Source organism: Schistocerca americana, chromosome 2 (genome assembly GCF_021461395.2).
Source record: "Schistocerca americana isolate TAMUIC-IGC-003095 chromosome 2, iqSchAmer2.1, whole genome shotgun sequence".
NCBI classification, from domain to species: domain Eukaryota; kingdom Metazoa; phylum Arthropoda; class Insecta; order Orthoptera; family Acrididae; genus Schistocerca; species Schistocerca americana.
In genome coordinates, this window is record NC_060120.1 from 733,505,174 (window position 1) to 733,526,216 (window position 21,043).

Genomic DNA, 21,043 nt, shown 5'->3' on the forward strand with positions numbered 1-21,043 from the left:
GTAAAATGTTGGGAGCGAAAGGCTATTTACAATTTGTACAGAAATCAGATGGCAGTTATAAGAGTCGAGGGACATGAAAGGGAAGCAGTGGTTGCGAAGGGAGTGAGACAGGGTTGTAGCCTCTCTCTGATGCTATTCAATCTGTATATTGAGCAAGCAGTAAAGGAAACAAAAGAAAAATTCGGAGTAGGTATTTAAGTCCATGGAGAAGAAATAAAAACTTTGAGGTTCGCCAATGACATTGGAAGAGCAGTTGAACGGAATGGACAATGTCTTGAAAGGAGGGTGTAAGATGAACATCAACAAAAGCAAAACGAGGATAATGGAATGTAGTTGAATTAAGTAGGGTCATGCTGAGGGAATTAGATTAGGAAATGAGACACTTAAAGTAGTAAATGAGGTTTGCTATTTGGGGAGAAAAATAACTGATGATGGTTGAAGTAGAGAGGATATATAATGTAAACTGGCAATGGCAAGGAAAGCGTTTCTGAAGAAGAGAAATTTGTTAACATCGAGTATTGATTTAAGTGTCAGGAAGTCGTTTCTGAAAGTATTTGTATGGATTGTAGCCATGTATGGAAGTGAAACATGGACAATAAATAGTTTAGATAAGAAGAGAATAGAAGCTTTCGAAATGTGGTGCTACAGAAGAATGATGAAGATTAGATGGGTGGATATCATAACTAATGAGGAGGTATTGAATAGAATTGGGGAGAAGAGGAGTTTGTGGCACAACTTGACTAGAAGAAGGGATCGGTTGGTAGGACATGTTCTGAGGCATCAAGGGATCACCAATTTAGTACTGGAGGGCAGTGTGGAGGGTAAAAATCATAGAGGGAGACCAAGAGATGAATACACTAAGCAGATTCTGAAGAATGTAGGCTGCAGTAGGTACTGGGAGATGAAGAAGCTTGCACAGGATAGAGTAGCGTGGAGTGCTGCATCAAACCAGTCTCAGGACTGAAGACCACAACAACAACAACAACAGGCTATAGGGCTAACCCTTCACACTTCCTTCTGAGCTACTGCTTTCCTTTTGTGTGCGTCAATCCTTTTAACCGGAGTCTTCTTTATTTTCAAATTGTAGATACTGTCTGCTCACTATATTTTATCCTTATTACCTTCAGAGTTTCAAAGAGTGTTTTCCAGTTAACATTGTCAGATTTCTAAAAATTTATGGTTTCTGTAGAGGTAGTTTTGCATTTCTTCAGTCAATCTTCTAAATTTCATGGTGAGTATTGCCTTACGTGTTCCTACATTTCTGTGGAACCCACACTGATCTTCCCTGAGGTTTATGTGTACTAGTTTTTCCACTACTCTGTACAAAATGCATTTCAGTATTTTGCAACCCTGATTTTAAAAATTGATAGATAACCCTGTCAGCTCGTGCCTTCTTTGGAATTGTAATTATTGCATTTTTCATGAATTCCGAGGGCATTTCTCTTGTCTCGTGTACCTTGTGCACTATATGGAATAGTAAGTACTGGTTTTCCCAAGGATCTCAATAATTCTGAGGAAATATTATTTCCTCCAGGGATCTTGTTTCAACTTAAGGCCTTCAGTGCTGTGTGAAATTCCTCTTGCAGTATCATATCTCCCACCTCATCTTCATTCACTTCCTATTCTCTTTCTCTAATAGTGTCTGAAAGTTCATTTTCCGTATATAGTCCATCTTTCCGTGCCTTCCACCTTTCAGCTATCTCTTCTTTGCTTCTGTCTGAGCTCTTGATATTCATATAGCTGCTCCTCTTTCCTCCAGAGGTCTCATTAATTCTCGTATAGGTGACACCAACATCTTTCCCCTAATTATGCCTACTTCTAAGGCCGTGTACTTGTCTTCCAGTGTTTCTAAATTCTCTTTAGTACCTTCAAGCAAGCAATCTAGCTTCCACTCTTTTCTGAAGTGCTGCATGTTATTCTTTTGTTGTGTTTATAATCTTGCACTCATCTAACAAGAGGTTGTGTTTTTTCTAGTACTACACTTCACTAATTCCCATTATATGTAACTTCAGCTTATCCTTTCCCTTTCTGAATTCTCTAACCTATCTGCCCAATTAAGGGCTGTAAAATCCAATGTCCCAATCCATATAACACTAGTTTTATTTGTGCTGGCAACAACATTCTTCTGAGCATCCTCTTCTCAGAGATCAGAATAGGAGTCTGTACTACGCAAGAGGATGCCATCATCATTAAGCAATGAAGGAGAAATAGTAGCAAAAATAATGGCTGTAGTTTCCCCTTGCTGTCAGCCATTCACAGTACTAACATAGAAAAGCCATATGGGTAATTTTACAAGGTCATATCAGTGACTAACCCATACTATTACCCTTGGAACTACTGAAAAAGCTGCTTATCATCTTCAGGAAATAAAGGATAATTTGACTTCTCCACTGTGGGTGCTTGCATGGTATGGTTATCTCTTGCCCCATGCAGGGGAGTTCGGCCACCGTATTGCAAGTCCTTTTTAGTTGATGCCACTTCGGCAACTTGCAAGTCAATGAGGATGAAATGATGATGAAGGACACACAACACCCAGTCATCTTGAGGCAGAGAAAATCCCTGACCCTGCCGGGAATCGAACCCGGGACCCCATGCGCGGAAAGTGAGAGTGCTACCGTAAGACCACGAGCTGCGGACATGGCTTTCTCTGTCTTGGGTACAGAGACCAGTCCACTCTGTTGAGGTTGAGAGTTCATGTGCTTATGTAGGTTAAATGCAATCTGGTAAACTACCAAGAAAGTAGCCGCCAGTATGAGGAAAGAAAAAAAAACTTCTGCTTCCTAATTTAGCTTATGTGAGTTACATTAACAATAGTATGAAAAGGATAGTTGCAACTCAACATATAGCGGAGTGCGAGTCGCAAATAGGCACAACATAAAGACTGTCACAAATTGAGCTTTTGGCCAACAAGGTCTTTGTAAAAAATAGACAACAGACAGACAGACACACACACACACACACAATCCCAGTCAGTAGTTGCCAGAGTCTGGCTTCAGCTGCCAGAGACTGTGGTCATGTATGTATGTCATGTATGTATGAGATGAATTTGTGTGAGTGTGTGTGTGTGTGTGTGTGTGTGTGTGTGTGTGTGTGTTTTGTATATTTTTGACAAAGGCCTTGTTGGGAAGCTCGTTTTGTGACAGTTTTTTTGTTATGCCTATCTCCAACTCAGCACTCCACTATATGGTGCGTAGCAACTATCCTTTTCAAAATATTGTTACATTCCATCCTGGATGGTTCAAATGGCTCTGAGCACTATGGGACTCAACATCTGAGGTCATAAGTCCCCTAGAACTTAGAACTACTTAAACCTAACTAACCTAAGGACATCACACACATCCATGCCCGAGGCAGGATTCGAACCTTCGACCGTAGCGGTCGCGCGGTTCCGGACTGAGCGCCTAGAACCGCTAGACCACCGCGGCCGGCATTCCATCCTGGATTTTCCATTGTTTGTAAGTTATGTTAATTTGCAAATGCTAGTGTGATATTTTCTTGAATACAATGCTGTTTACCAAATAAATTTTCTACACCACAACTTATCTTGCATCTTTACGATAAACATTGATACTTGCCATGTAGTTAAAGGAATTTACAATCCCACTGTTTGCCTAAATGTGCATCAGTGCACTATAATGTGTCAGCTTTCCGTTATGGCATTTATAAAGATTTGTCAAGAATTAATGCACACTCATCTGTATCTCTCTGCTGCAAGCAATAAGTCTTGTTCGTTTGTGAATCTCACTCACTATACTAGGGTGTGTTGAAAAGTTTTTAAATAAAACAAGTGGTATTAAGCTCTTACATCTTTATTCTTCTTGTCCAGATATTTATTTCTCAACATAGTCACCCTGTGCCGAACTAATTTCTCCCAACAAGGGACCAGTTTGTTGATACCATCACTTAGAATGCTTGACTTTGTTGACAGTGCCACAACCTCATCTTTGTGTACATTGCTTTATCACTAACACAGTAAAGTTCTTGGAGGTGCTCTTTAAGTTTTGGGGATGTTTAAAATCAGATGGGACCAGGTAGGAACTGTATGGAGAACGATCAGTGACAATGAACCCAAGCCACTGAATTGTTGTGGATGCTCTGCCATGTTACATGCTACAGTTTGGAGACCTCTAGTGGCACAGGACTACAAATATGTAGACATGAAGAATAAAGATGTAGAATGTGATAAACATTTGTTTCATCGAAAAAACATTGATTTTTCACATAAAAGATTCAGAGGCACCCTCACATAATCCATCTTGTCTCCATGATTCTATTGAGTCATAAAACTGTGATCTTTATACTTATACTACATTTTGACCTGCAGAATCAGATATGATGGCTGAAAGATACCATTTTGGATAAGCTATACAGAAGCTTTGTGGATCATAGTAGTACCAGTTCTGGCCCATAACCAGATGGCGATCCTCCCCAAAGCATACCAGTAAAACTGAGTGGGTAAAATGAGGAGTGGGTTGTGGCTATGCAGCCCCCAATGTCACACCCCCTCCCGTTTTAAGAGAGAGATAGCACATAAGATACTGTATACAGAATAATTCTCAACAGAAGAAGTTATAAATCATCCAGTTAGAGCGTTAACCAGGAAAATCTTGTCAGTCGCTTGATGTTAGACTGCCTGGGTATTTCATATTGATAGAGATGCTGGATTGGAGGTTGTGACAGCTGGCTTGGTCATTGATGCCAGTCCTGTGTCAGCCTCCAATGCAAAGGTGACAAAAATGAAAACCTTTAGAGTGCAAAATTTCTAAAAGTTGTACTATTGATTTGGTACTCATATTACCATTTGGATTTGTGTGATTACCTTGTGAAAGAATTCTTTTGGTATTGCATGAAGCTATTCATGCACTGCAGTTTTCACTTGTTCATCACTTCTGAAGAGTTTGCCTTCAGGCACTTCTTTGAGCCGATCAAGTACATGATAGAGACTTGGTCTGAGGTTTAGAGTGTAAAGTGGGTGTTCAAGACATTCAAATTTCATATTCTGTATTGTTGCTGTGGTTGAACAAACACCTCCATCCAGAAGCCCTAGTTGTTCATGCCTGATTTTAGAGTGAAGGTGATTATGTAGAAGATTTGAGTATGAATTACTGTTCACTGCTAATCCCTTTTCCACGTATTGCTCCAAAATTACTCCTTTTGCACCGCAAAAGGGAGTAAGCATGACTTTTATTTGTTGATGATTGAGTGCACCATTGTTTTGTTGTAGTGAAGAGCCGTAGCACCATTCTGACCTCGATCTCTTCGTTTTAAGTTAGCGATAGTGCTGGTTTCATCTCCTGTAACAATTCTGTCCAGAAATTCAACCTGGAAGTCATCCAAAAGCTCATTACATGCATTGAAATGATAATCTCACAATTCAGGAGTCAACTGATGTAGCACCCATCTTGCGGATACATTATTGCATTAAGGCACACCATAGACAATATTGTGTGCTGAATCAACACTAACATCCAAAGTATTGGCTATTTTAAGTAATAATCCTGTTTTCCTTCCCAAACTCTTCCACTATGGCAGTGTTTACATTCATCTCCATGTGATATGCATGAGCTGGGTTCAAAGAGCCTTCCACATAAGTTGTGTCCATTTTAATTAAACTCTCTGAATCATTTGTACACTTACTGCAGGGACACACTTAAATCACTGTATTGTGCTTTCACCCCCTGTATTACACGTCGTGGATTATGTTGATTTGCACTGTCTCATTTGCATAGTAAATAAATAATAAAGGTTTTCATTTGTATCATTCTCATATATTATTGTTTTTATGAATATTGAAGTCAGATCAGAATGTAGTTAGAAGAAAAGTTTCAACTCAGTTTTGACTCAAAGAAGGAAGATTAGGGATTAACATGTGTCAGTAGCGAGGTCATTAGAGATGGAGCATGAGCTGAGATGAAGGGAAGATGGAGAAGGAAAGGAAATCAGTGGTACCCTTTTAAAGGAACCATCCTAGCATTTCCCTGGATCAATTTAGTGGAATCAAAGAAATCTCAAATCTGGAAGGCTGAAGGTCAACTGTGCTCCTGAATTGGAGTCATGTGTGCGAACCACTGTGCCACCCCATTCGGTGTGTTGTGTTTCAGGGCAGGTGACATGTTATCTGGTGGTACACTATTTCAGGTAAACTGGTATTTCCATTTCTCTCACAGATTTAGGTTATATTAATAAATTGTGGATTGACTTTGTCATTTTAGTTTCTGAACGCTTTACTCTGTAGTGCAGCATATCATTCCATATTACATGCTGTGGGTCCTAGTATAGATGGTGGTATAATGGTACATATATGGCATGACATTTCTCACTTGTGAGATCCTCACAGTATGTCAAGTGTGTCAAGTATGTGTGCTAAACCATCAACATAATTCTGCACCACTAACAATGAATTTAAAGTGCTCAAGTGAGCTGTCTAATCATGACCAGTCAGAATGCTTCACTCATGCAAACTATGTTGTGTATGTGGTACCAGCCATCATGTTGCAAGACCTCTTGCTTGCATTGTGAACAACAATTAGATCTAAAACAAATGCAAAAATTCTGAAAATGAGTGAAAAATAGTGCAAAATATATGGGTGACTAGCATGTAATGAATACTCATGATTGTTACAACAAAATGTTGTAGGGGTCTACACATTTTGATTACACTATAGTGTTGCTCTATTGGTTGTCAGTTTATATTGCATGTAAATTTTGTATTACTATAATATGGTGTTCTGGTTACCACAGGTGAATACGAGATTGATTTCCAGCAACATTATGTCTTTGCAGGATATCCACAGGTACTGACCAACACTGATATCCACAAGTACTAACCAACATTTGATTTTCATAAACATTGATTAATTGTTGAAAACGGAAGAGCATTATGTACAGGAGAGACTTGAAGAACAATATGAGACTTTTACAGAATGAGATTTTCACTCTGCAGCAGAGTGTGCACTGATATGAAACTTCCTGACAGATTAAAACTGTGTGCCAGCCCGGGACTTGAACTTGAGTTCAAGTCTCGGTCTGGCACACCGTTTTATTCTGCTAGGAACTTTCACAATGTGAGATTTTCAAATTTCTTGGTTGGTGTCCTAACTAATCAGACAAGTTATTGACTCAAACAATAGAAAATCCAGGATGGAATGTAACAATATCATGAAAAGGGAAGTTGCTACTCTCTGTATAGCGGAGGTGCTGAGTCGCAGATAAGCAAAACAAAAAGACTGTTACAAATAAAGCTTTTGGCAATTAAGGCCTTTGTCAACAATAGACGACACACACACACACACACACACACACACACACACACACACACACACACACAGCAGCAGCAGTTTCAGGCAACTGAAATCAGAGTGGTTTCAGTTGCCTGAGACTGCAGTTGTGTTTGTGCGTTGCATTTGCATATGTGTGTGTGTGTGTGTGTGTGTGTGTGTGTGTGTGTGTGTGTGTGTGTGTTTTTGTGTGTGTCTGTCGTCTGTTGTTGACAAAGGCCTTCATGACCAAAAGCTTTATTTGTGACAGTCTTTTTGTTGTGCCTATCTGCGACTCAGCATCTGAGATAAGTTATTCAGCTCTTCTTTGAGGTGTCATGATTGGTGAATGGCTTTTGCCAAACATACAAATTGTGGATTGAAATATTAAATATCTGGCTATTTATCAGCAGCTTGATAGAGAATTTTGTTCAAATAGAGACTCTCAATTGAATATGAAGCTGACAGGTTGTCTCCCTTAGGAGAACTGACACTGCTTGAAGCTGGAGACAGTTCTCCGTACCATTGTGATATAATTTGAGTTGTTTTATTTAAAAAAATAAAAAAATGATCTCTAATAAACTAGATTATCTCCTTTAGAACACTGGACTGCAGCTTACGATCAGTGAAAAATATGTAGCCATCTAATTGCTAACAAAATTTTATTATTAGCTAATCTCTATCAGAAATTTGGTGCTATGTAACGGTGACATGATTTCCACACATCTGATCATCATATTTACAATGTTGAAGCTGAATAGAATGTAAATTTTGTGAAAACTGTGAATTATCCTCACTAAAGAAAATCGAGAGAATGTTATGGAACAATTTCATTTCCCAGTGAGAGAAAAGTGCTGAAGTTTGCAGATTTGCAAAATATTACTGTCATTTTTAGCAGTTGTGAGCTGTGTAGCATCTATGTATACATATATACTCTGCAAGGCGCTGTACAGTATGTCCTAGAGGGGACAAAAACCAATATGTTTCCAATACAACTGCCAATTTTGTGTAGCATGGGCCCAGTGCACCTGCAGTGAATATCTTGAAGCACTACAGCAGGATTAGTATGTCAGATGCTAACACATTTTGCCTCAGGTGTGTTAAATGTGGCTCACTGTGTGTGTGCGTGTATAAAGTAGAGCTTTCAACATCTGTGTGTGTGTGTGTGTGTGTGTGTGTGTGTGTGTGCGTGCGTGTGCGTGTGTTGAGATTTTAAGGGATTGTCTACCGTGTTGTAAAAGAGAAACTGGAGAAACTCATGTATGTCTTGTGGTTGGTGAAATATGTCCAATTAGGAAAATGCAAGGCTGCTGCTGGGATGGGGAAAGTCCAAGTTTGAAATTGCATGGCTTCATTACTTGCAGCCTGAGATGACATCCTCTCACACACCTATCTCACACATATTGAAAATATTGCAATCTGGACTCAGACCTGTTATTAAAGTTCTGTATATGAAACACTGTTCCACAATACCCTGTTAAATCTCAATATGAATAATAGTATGGCACCACTGATTTCATTAGATATTTAAGATAGTTGCATACATTAAGGTGGCCAAGGATCTTTCAGTATATTTGCTCTTGTTGTCAAGTGTACAGACTTTGTGCAGTGGAATTGTTTGCACTTGACAAACACAAAACTGTGGTTTACTCACGCAAACTGATCAGCTTGTGTTTTGCTTCACAGATTTAACAAATTGTTTGCCAATTCTGTCTTTTGATGACGGTTGGAGGACTCTTGTCCTTTGCTGTAGCAGGTTAATGATGTGAAGATAGTTTTGTAGTGAAATGGTGTATTGGAATTATTTATGGACAATCAAATCTAGCTATACACTCAACAGGTATAATATGTAAAGTCATCTTTAGACTGAGTTAGCAATTCACACCTGTCTTATGCCTTAGATATCATGTTGATTAGAATGATGTGTTTAGTTGCCTAATCAATATCTTAATATACTTCTGATAAAATGAAACTACCTTTTAAAGATTGTTTGCTTGACCTACAGTTTGTATCGCAGCCTGATGCTACCACAGATGATTAATTGTGTACTGAAAGATTACACACAGTTTTAACGTGTAGCTGTTTAATTGTCTCATTATTTGTGGGAATTTGCTCTTGACTTTAGTGTAAGTGTCAAATGAGTTTCAATCATAACAACATGGTTTTTGTACTTTCTATAGCCTTTCCACTGTTGTGACATTTAATTGTACTAAATACAGGGAAATAATTCAGAAGTATATTCTGATCAAAGTTAATAACCTCATCATAGAGCATAGTGAAAGTAGGAGTGTAGACTGCTGGTTTGAACCTGATGCAGAAAGTAGCTGTTCTGTGTTGAAGAATTTGAGTTGTTGCTCCCATTGCTTATTGCACATACGATAAAATATACTTTTCTCTTTCAGGATATTCCGACAACCTTGTGAAGAGATTGAAAAGACAAGCCATTTTAGATGAAAAGATTAAGAAATTCCTGGCGGTGAGATACGTTTTTTAAAGTTGGCATCCCTGCCCTAATAAGTGTCTGTCTATGTTTGCAGCTGAGGTGTACAAAATGAGCTTGAATAATTTTTCCATTGTGCTCTTTTTCTTATAGTGTGTGTGTGTGTGTGTGTGTGTGTGTGTGTGTGTGTGTGTGTGTGTCATTGGTGGCCTGAATTTCAAGAGAGAATGGGAATGCGTGTGAGAAAGATGGAGACAAATTGCATTTTTTTTTTTCCTTTGCATGAAATTTTCCTCAGGATGGTACCCTAAGATTTCTACAGATGTAGCAGTGTTCCCCCAAATAACGATGAATGGCAAATGCTGGAACTTTTTCAGCATATTAGGAATTTTATTTTTCTGTTGTAAATAAATAACAGTGTCTCTAATTCTAAAGTCTATTCCAGATATACTCTTCATTCATAAAACTGGAAGAAACAAAATTATCATTACTTCCTTGGAATTCGAAAGATGAATTTTGGTTTGTAAACCAAATTGCCTTAATATGACACAAGTTTGCTGCTCATCAGTACCCTGCCATTTAACTCGTATTATGTGTGATCTTTGTAACTATTACCATAATAGTTTAGCTGAAACCAAAGGAGTATCCCAAAGTTCTGCTATTGAAAATGGAAACTCCTTGCTCTAGTTTGTACAGTGCTTAGCAGTGTGTGCATTTGGCAATGTTATGTTATTTATTTTTGCTCTTCCAAATGTTGTTGTAGTTAACTGTATGCCTTTCCCCAACAACAAATGATTTACTTGCAGAAGTGAAATGAATGTATCATGTATGAAAATTTTGTGTTGTGCCATTTCCTGTACCTAACCCAAGTTCTCATTTTGTTTTTGCTGTCACATTTTCAGTAGGGAAAGTAGAAAACTATCAGACTCGCCTGCATCACCATCGCCACCATTCCAATACCCACCACAACAACCACAATCATTATGCATCTCACAGAGACTCAAGACATTCCAGCAACGGTAGCCGGCACAGACACGAAACTAGGAAAGAAGTGGAGAAATTTCCACGTGATCTCAACGATTATCGTGATCGATACTTTGCTTTTCGTGATAGAATAGTGAAAGAGTGTTCAGAACTGTGGGAAGAAGGAGACAGTCGACGTTTCACAGAACGCAGAAAGAAGACTGTGCGCTTTGACCGTCCTGATCGGGACTGGATGAACCTTGGAAGTGCTGTGCGATGGGGTGCAGATCGCCAGGGTTCTCAGGACTCACAGACCAAAGATTCTGGGATCGACACCAGTAGCACATTTACATCTAGTGAGGACTCTAATCGAGGAGAAGGGCCAAAGGTACTACACAAAAAGTATTTTTCCCAGTATTAAATTGTGAAACTGATCTCTCATTTCAGACTGCATTAGTTTTTGTATTCTGCCATCTGAACTTAAAGTATGTGCTTGTTGAAGATGTAGAAGTAATGGTAATCACAGTTTAAAACAGAAGAGAGTGCTTTGAGATACATGAATATTAGTTTTGTTCTAAGACAAATTGATTCTGTTTTATTTTGAAAATTTCTGAAGTTAGTTACGCTTTCTTAGATAACTACTGAAGGCCCAAACGTGAATGTTCAGTTTAGATGGAACTGTTATAGGTAAATACAACAAAGTTGAAAAAACTGCAACCAAAGAAATATTGAAAATTTGTTTTGTGGGATATTTTCAAACCTGATGGATATATGTTGATGGATTTAATACTATCACTTAAAATATCTCCAAATCCTTCCTAACAATACTGAAACTATGTTTCAGACATTATATTACCTACTATAACATGCATTTCACTGATTTATGCAGCCCTTGATAGTTTACCTTCCCTGTAAAGCAAACCATCAAGTCCTTTTAAGAGCAAGTCCTGGGCGTAATTTTAAACAGCAATGGAAAGTATATTAATTCCACTAGTAATAACTGAAATAGTGATGGGGATGGTAGTATCATGCAAAATCATTGCTTGAAAGTTTGTTTTCAAATGCTTAGCTTCCTGCTGTTTGTCACTGAGTTTTTTATTGTGATAAAATGTTTCTGATTTAAAATGGCAAGTAAATGTTAATACCTATTTAACATTTGCTATTTTTATTTTTCTTTGCTAGAAGTTGAGATATTCAACAACAGCTGTCATGGACAGAAAGACCTCTATATTTCTCTTTTTTAACAGTTAGAAATAAAATCTGTAACATTGGTGAAGTCTGTAAAATAGATCGAATTGTAGCTTTTCAACAACAGCTTAATTTTGTTTACACTGTGCAGTGAGTATCATTCCCATATCACAGATGTTGAACACATAAAGTACATGATTTTTCGTTTAATTGAACCATAGAAAATTTAAACAAGAATTACAAGGAGACAGAGTGGCTGATCAGAACTTGGCTTCAGAAGGCAAAATTCCTGGTACTGCAAATAGAAACACACATACTCAGGACGGGTGTTGGAGAGAAACTTGTCAAGCTTTTTGAACTTTTATATTTTTTTCAGGAAGTAAAGAGGGATTGGTTGGGGAAGTTTGGAAAGAAGGGCAGGTCACTCAGATCCCAGGTTTAGAGGAATTCACTTCTGAGGGTGCGAAGAGACACGTAGTCATAAAAAAATTGGAATTTAAGGTCATTCTCTCAAAGTAGTTCTGTTTGTTTTATTGTAACTTGCACTGACATATGTTTCGTGTCATGAAACTCATGAAACTGAGATGCTAAATTATTTATATTCATGACTGGGTGGTCAGAAACTATTTGAAAAGATTGTAAGGGTGCTGCAGGGTAGGTTGTGCTGAGAAATAATTGTTAAGGAAAAAATTCAATGTGCTGTGCCATTAATGAGTTGATCAGCACTGAAGTTATCCAGTCAGCCTGTTAATGTGCGCAAATTCGAAAGGCCTGCCAGTGACTGTGGTGACAAATGATTTCTCATTTGGTTTCCTAAAACCGAACAAGAGAGCAGTAAAAAAAATGGGATACAGGATGATAGTAAGGATCGAACTGGAGCCAAAGCCTGAGTGCTCTTGTATGCTTTGGGAACAACTGACACTGTTTCTGGCAGGTTGCTTGAATTTGTTAATGCAGCAGTCCGATTGACAGACTTGAATGCTAATTAGTTCGGAAATTGTGCAGTGCATCACATCAGTGCAGCACAACCTACCCTGCAACATCCTTACAGTTCTTTCAGACTGTTCCTGACCACCCTGTATAAATTTTAGTGCCTTTCAACAATAAATTCCATTTAGGTCATTATAGTGTGAACAGTCTTAAATTTCTGTCCAGATTGCTGATGCTTACAGAAGTCAAACTGGGCAATTATTCTGGGCTATATTGAACTGGCACAAACGTCCCTCTCAATTATGTTTGATTTATAAAACAATTTGCAAGGTTACTGCCGCTGGCATAAGAGAAATGTCTGCCTTCTAGGTGCTAATGGTTCTTTACAGCTCAAGTAATTTTCTAAGCAATGAAGTGCTTTTCCTGTGTCAAATCAGGATAGATAATCTGCTGAGACAATTGGTTGGTTCTAGATTGGAGAGCTTTATTTGTAGGAAAAGCAGACACTTTGCAGCATTTAAATTTTAATTATAGTATTGTTGTCATTGAAAATCGACTTTCCATCCCTTTCATTCACAGTTAATAATATGTCAACTTTACTGTAACACAACTCATGTACTTTTTGTAGTAATTATTATTATTTCATTTTTATATTTCTCTTCTTCACATCATGGGACAGTCATTCCATCTATGTGTACTTAATATACCTGAATTGTTTCTGTTCTCCAGTCTTAATCTATTTGTTATTTCCCCTTGTATCGTCTCTTTGCATTAGCAAGTTAACCATTTATTTATTCCAAGTCACAGTTGTCAGTATACTGGTAAAGGTTTTCCATAGACTATTTTCAGTATTGTTGTTTCTAATACCCACATACCCACTTATTTAGTACATTGTCCATTTAATTTTTAATGCCTTGTTTGTTTCATGACATATCAGATTCTTTTTGCCAAGCTTTCATCCCAAGTTTCCCTTCTAGATTATGTGTTGCACCAGAAGAAGATCTTGAGTAATACCGGGTCATCAAAAAGTCAGTATAAATTTGAAAACTTAATAAACCACAGAATAATGTAGATAGAGAGGTAAAAATTGACACACATGCTTGGAATGACATGGGCTTTTATTAGGGGGGGGGGGGGGGGGAAGTATTGCTAGACGCCCTGAAAGATCTCTTGCGCGTGGCGTTTGGTGATGATCGTGTGCTCAGTTGCCACTTTCGTCATGCTTGACCTCCCAGGTCCCCAGATCTCAGTCCGTGCGATTATTGGCCTTTGGGTTACCTGATGTCGCAAGTGTATTGTGATCGACCGACATCTCTAAGGATGCTGAAGGACGACATCCGACGCCAATGCCTCACCATAACTCTGGACATGCTTTACAGTGCTGTTCACAACATTATACCTCGACTACAGCTATTGTTGAGGGATGATGGTGGACATATTGAGCATTTCCTGTAATGAACATCATCTTTGCTTTGTCTTACTTTGTTATGCTAATTATAGCTATTCTGATCAGATGAAGCGCCATATGTCGGACATTTTTTGAACTTTTCTATTTTTTTCTAATAAAACCACGTGCCATTTCAAGCATGTGTGTCAATTTGTACCTCTCTATCTACATTATTCCATGATTTATTCAGTTTTCAAATTTATACTGACCTTTTGACCACCCGGTATATTCCTAAATTCATTGATATTGTAATACCAGCATACCACAGTAGTTAAAGAAAGCTTTCTTCATTTATACCAATCTGCCCTTTATGTCCCCCTTTCTTTGACCATTTCATGAATCATGCCTCCTAGATAGTAGAATTCTATCACTGTTTCTACTATTTCAACCCCAATTTTTCTATTTAATGTGGACAACAGTGTAACTTTGCGTAAAAAAAATGAACCCAAATTCAGCAAGATGGGCACCTTAACATTGGTATCTGCTCCCTCTGCACTGTCATTCATGCAGTGGCTTTATTTCACTTCCTTCTTTGGTTCTTCATCACGCAAGTGAAAGACTGTTTTGACTAACTGATTTCAGCTATTTTCAGTCCTCCTTAGAATTATTCTTGGCAAAAATCTGTGTGAAATGATGTTGAAGGCCACCAAATAATTGTATGGGCTGTTGAACATTACTGCTAAGTTGAAACTAGTTTAACTACTGAAGAATTTTATATGAATGTTTGGCTGTAATAAAGTTTATTGTTGAAAGAAATGTGTGTGCGTGGTGGTACTAGGCTTATGACTCTCCACCACTGACATAAGTAGTGGCAGTGAAGTGATGCGTATTTGCCCCTTGGTCATTTGATGCATATTTGCCCCTTGGTCATTTGGATCAGGCCATTATGGTGTGCTGATATGGAGATGTGACAGAATTCCAGATAGGAACTATGACCACAGCTTCTCAATGACAACAGGTTTCAGAATCTGTTGTTCTCAGTTTCTAATCCTTCTTTTTAAATGATGCAAAACCCTGTGTGCAGCTACATTCCAATGAGATGTTCAGTCTGTGCTATGTTGAGGATGTAGTTCAGGTCTCAGGTGGTTCTGTGATGTTTTGGGGGTGCATTTTGTACCATGATTTTTACCCAATCGCCTGGGTTACCATGAAAATGAACTAGAACGTATATTTCAGTATTCTTTGTGACCAAGTGTTGCTCTTTCTTCTTCATCATCATGATAAGTATCTTTCTTCTGCACCTTCATTATAAGTACGCTGTGGACGTTGCAGTCTCCCAAGATGACAACAGCAATGTTCACGCATAAGGTCCTGGTTTGACAAACACTTAGGCACCCTATTGCACTTCAACTGGCTCGCAGAATCACCTGACTTTAATCCCATAGAAAGTGTCTGTGACTATTTGGAACAGCGGGTGAAACTTACAAGTCAACATGCTCTCATGTTGGTAGCTCTGCAGGACCTACAGGTAATTATTGAGTGGCTTTAGCTGGATAATAGCAAACCTGAAGAAAGGCTAGATGCAGCATTTAATACTATTAGCATGATATTTCCTGGGAGTGACAAATTTTTTGCCTGGCATTCTTATCAACAGAAATACCCACCTGCAGTTACTTGTAGCATAACTCACATGCATAAAAAGGCATATATATATTTTTGCCTGGCGTGCTTATCAATGAAGTACCCATCTGCAGTTACTTGTAGCATAACTCACATGCATCAACCTCTGCATGACATAGAGAATGGCAGCCATCCATGTGTTTGAAACTATTACTCATGCAATCTTGTGCCAACATGCAGTATTGTGCTTATGTGTCTGACAACCTTCTACTTTCTTTTGCTTCACAGAGGATGTGCTCTCACATCTCTTTCACTACTCCTGTTATCTGACATCTCTTTCACTACTTCTGTGCTCTCACATCTGTTTCATTGCTCCTGCCCCCACCAGGTAACACTGTTGTTGGTTGGTTTTCAGCCTACTTATTTACCTAATGTTTTAGATCTTCACATGGTTCAGAATATTATAGAAACTTAGTATATACTGCTCTCTTATTTGGTCATAAATTTGACACCATAAGAGTTTATAAAATAACAAAAAGAGGTGGTGTTTTAATATGTCTCTCAAGTTTTTCATGAATGACAGGCTCCTTGTCCAGTATTAGAGGTGCTCAATCCTCTGTGTCTTTGTTTGCTACCTAAAAGACATGAAGGCATCCATCTGCATATCCTGAATGTGGCATTGCATTGCATTTGATAAATGAAAAGATGTTACACCAAATGTCAAAACTGTTACATATCTCCCCACATTTCTTTATGTTATTGTGAAAGAATAATGAGCTGGAGTATATTGGGAACCATTAACCAGTTTCTTTACAACAAAAGATTCTTTCATCGCAACAATGCACCTTTTTCAAATTTCCGGATTCAGCCTTCTTATCCATCTGAGTAGTGTTGTAAATGTCAATCTGATACACATAGCCCTAGCATTTACTTATTTTCAGTATAAATAAACAAAATGTCAACCTTACGGTGCAGTAAAAGCCATTGCAACATCGATCAGTGTCCGTAACAGACTTTTCTGGGTCTGGTCAAAATCTTGCAAAAAAATATACTAGAAGGGGTGTTCAATAAGTAATGCAACATTTTTTTTTCTCATCCCGTTTGGTTGAAAAAATGCAGAATTTGTTGTGAGACATCATGCAGTATACCTACTTCAGTCCCTATACTTCAATGAAGTTCAATAGGTGCCAGCACTACAGGTGACCTTCAAACTGGCATCTGTAACTGAGGTGCATTCCAAGCAGAGGGCTGTCATTGAGTTTATTTTGGTGTAAAACTGGAGCATCAGAGATATTCATAGGCACTTGCAGAATATCTGCAGAGATGTGGAAGTGAAGAAAAGCAAGATGAGTCATTGAATGAGGGACCTGTCATCACTACAATGAGGTCGCACAGAGCTGTCCAATCTCCCATGTGTTGGCCAGCCACGCACAACTTTGATTCCTGCAATATTGGAACATGCAGACACTCTCATTCAAGGTCATTTATGGGGCACAGCCTTAACACCTCACTGCCAACTGGCTGTCTCTGCTGGTAGTACTGGCACACTCATCCACTAGCTAAGAGGTACTCAAAGGTGTGTGCCCAATGGATTCCATACTGCCTAAAAGAAGACCATATAGAGCAATGAAGGACCATCTGTGCAAAATTGCTTGCGCCATACGAGGCTGATCGTGACAGATTTTTGTCAATAATTGTCACAGGCGATGAAACATGGGTGCGTCACTTTGAACCAGAAATATAACAACAATTCGGGGAGTGGCACTACACAACTCCTCTGAAGAAAAAGTTCAAAACCACACCCTCAGCCAATAAAGTCATGGTGATGGTCTTCTGGGCCTCTGAAGAGGTTATTCTGTTTCAGTGTAACAATTGGCTCTGAAGTGTAAGATGATATGATTAGGAAATTGAATAAACAGCTTCACCATGTTTGTTGCCACAAAAATGCAAATGTACCTCTCCTTCTCCATGACAACACAAGGTCTCATTCAAGTCCGCCAATCCAAGAGGAGCTCACTAAACTTTAGTGGGCTGTTCTTCCTCATCCATCCTACACCCCTGGATCTCGCACCTTCCAACTTCCATGTGTTTGGCCCAATGAAGGGTGCACTGCATGGGAAGCAGTATGTGGATGATGTGAAGGTTATTGATGCAGCAAAATGTTGGCTCTAATGTCAACCAGTAGAGCAATACCATGTGGGCATACAGACCCTCCCAGTAAGGAGGCATATGCAGTGACATTGAGTGGAGATTATGTTGAAACATAGGGTTTTGTAGCCAAAAGAGTGGAGAATAATATGGTGTGTTGGAATCCTCAATAAAACCAACCGGCTTTCTGTGGGGAGATGGGGGGAGAAGAGGAGAAGTGTTACATTACTCATTGAATGCCCCTAAAAAGTTTGCAATAAAAATTACACTAAGATTATAAAAGTCATGGGGTACCTCCTAATACTGTGTTGGACCTTCTGTTGCCCAGCTTAGTGCAACAGATCAAGGTGGCATGGTCTCAACAAGTTGTTGGAAGTCCCCTGCAGAAATATTATGCCTTGCTGCCTCATTAGCCATTAATAATTGCCAAACTGTTGCTGGTGCAGGATTTTGTGCACGAACTGACCTCTCAATTATGTCCCATAAATATTCAGTGGGATTTGTGTCAGGAAATATGGGTGACCAAATTATTCACTTGAATTGTCCAAAATGTCCTTCAAACCAGTCGCAAACAGTTGTGGCCTGGAAACACGGCACATTGTCATTCATAGAAATTCCATTGTTATTTGGTAACATGAAGTCCAAGAGCAGCTGCAAATGGTCTCCAACTAGCCCAATCATTTCCAGTCAATGATCAGTTCATTTGGCTCAGAGGACTGTGTCCGTTCCATGTAAACACAGCCCACATCACTGTGGAGCCACCACCAGCTTGCACAGCACCTCGTTGACAACTTGTGTCCATGGCTTCATGATGTCTGCACCACAATCAAACCCTACCATTAGATCTTACCAACTGAAACCAGGACTCATCTGACCAGGCCACAGTTTTCCAGTCATTTAGGTCCAATCAAAATTGTCACAAGCCCAGGAGAGGTGCTGCAGGTGATGTTACGCTGTTAGCAAAGGCACTTGCATCAGTCATCAGCTGCCGTAGCCCATTACTGCCAGATTTTGCTCCACTGTCCTAATGGGTATGTTTGTGGTATGTCCCACATTGATGTCTGCTGTTATTTCATGTGGTGTCGCTTGCGTGTCAGCACTGACAATTATATGCAAACAACACTGCTCTCGGTCGTTAAGTGAAGTCTGTCGACCACAGTTGCCTATGGTGAGAGATAACACCTGAAATCTAGTATTTCAGCGCACCCTTGACACTTTGCCTCTCTAAATATTGAATTCCTTAACGATTTCCAAATTGAATTTCTCAGGTGTCTATCATTCCGCGTTCAGAGTCTGTTAATTCCTATTGTGCACTTTAATCATGTCAGAAACATGATTCACCTGTGTACGAAGTTGTGTACATGACATTATCACCATCTTTGTATATGCATAAGTGCTGTCCCATGAGAAAATTATTTCCACGGCACTGCCCTTCCTAACCACAGTATATTCTTTCAAACAGTTATAGTCTCTACTGTCATTTGATAGCTGTAACATTTACACTAATTTTTATTCTCAGTTACGAACCTTATCCGTGATTGGGAATACTGAGACTCTGCTCACCTTTCTGTGGTTTGTCTATAGTGACTACTGGAAAATTGATTTCCTATTTAGCTGTATAATTACTCAATGCCTATTATGGATAAGATGTAGAAATTCCTTGTCTCTTGCTGTGGACTGTTTGATCTCGAAACTGGGACCACCACATGTTCTATGAATAGTGTCAACATTGTTTGTAAGGTATACCCCCAGTGCTTTGATAATGGGACTAAAGGCCATTTTTTTTTGCCCCCCCCCCCCCCCCAGATTGCTCAATATTCTTGAATTGCCCATTTAATGTCTAGATTCTTTCTTCCTATTTTTTAGCTTTCCTGCTTCCATCTATGCACTTCACTAACATTCATAAATTTATCTTCTATTTGTAAGCTGTATCTTATTTGAGAACTCTCCCCCTCTCCCCACTTTCCTGACCTGCAGCAAATAAATGAAGAAACAATACTGGGGGGGGGGGGGCAGGGGGGGGGGGTAGTGTTCTGGCTTGTATCAGAATGTCTCATTCTTTTATATTCTGTTAATCATTCAGTAAAATCTCCTTTTTTCCTCTTTTGTTCTCTTATCTATTCTTTCTTCAAATCCTTTAAACCCTTTTGAGTTACGCTGTCTTTTTACTTCTGCAAACATATTTTTATACTCAAATAGTAATCTACTCTGTGGTATTTTATGCATGCATACTTTATGATTTTCATTTCTTAAGAGAGGGCCACCATTTATTTATTGTCATTCAAAATGCTTCCCACATCTTTTCCCACTATTATTCTACTTTCTCTGATGTCCCTTTAATCTACAGTTGAAATTGTTAATGCTGCCATAGCCATTCTAATTTAGTTGAGAATCTTTGTTGCACACCATTTTTCTTTCTCGGTCCAGATCTTAACAAGCGCTTTTCTTTCATCCTTACTTAACAATTATGACACCTACACCCACATACACAGTTCTCAATCACTTGGTAATACTTCTCTTTCTTTTGTCATACTCTAGGATACATATTACAGCTCAAAACAAATAACTGAATAGAAAACATATAAGGTTAAGAGAATGCAGTTCAGAAAAAAATGAAAATTAAATAAAACTGCAAGCAGTTTGGGAAGCAGTGTACACCATATACATGTTCACTTAGGGGTGAAGTTCCTGCTGCCTTTTCATTATTTTTCCTTTCCTCATACCATGTGAGATAATTTAGTATTTCTCATTCCAAACATGTTTAGGGATTTAGAGTATCTCAATTTAAAAGCTGTTGTGTGGGGAGTATCTGCTACTTCAAATGGTCTCTTATAACCTCCAAAAAACTTTGAGAATTCATCGTTGGTTTCACAGGACCTTTCATGTGTTTTGACCAACACCGTATTTGCATCATGCCCCTTCTTCCTAGTTTGGGTGCTCTTTTCCATTTCCCCTTTCACAACTTTTCTTTTCTCTGCTGATGTCAGCTCTTTCCATGGTGGGCAAGACATATTCTTTTCTACATTATTTCTCAGGTTCATCCCTAACCTGATTTTGCTAGGGATTTAACCAGTATTTTTATGTATTAAATAATTAATTATTACTTCAAAA

The 21,043-nt window shown here is 38.8% G+C and overlaps 1 protein-coding gene across 1 annotated transcript in view; it reads left to right on the plus strand.

Moving 5' to 3' along the window:
- Positions 1-21,043, plus strand: part of LOC124594764 (regulating synaptic membrane exocytosis protein 2) — a 1,241,912-nt gene that overhangs the window by 363,833 nt on the left and 857,036 nt on the right. The window contains exon 4 of the mRNA XM_047133151.1: positions 10,599-11,047. Coding sequence (XP_046989107.1) covers positions 10,599-11,047 — 449 coding nt within the window. The remainder of the gene's footprint in view (positions 1-10,598; positions 11,048-21,043) is intronic.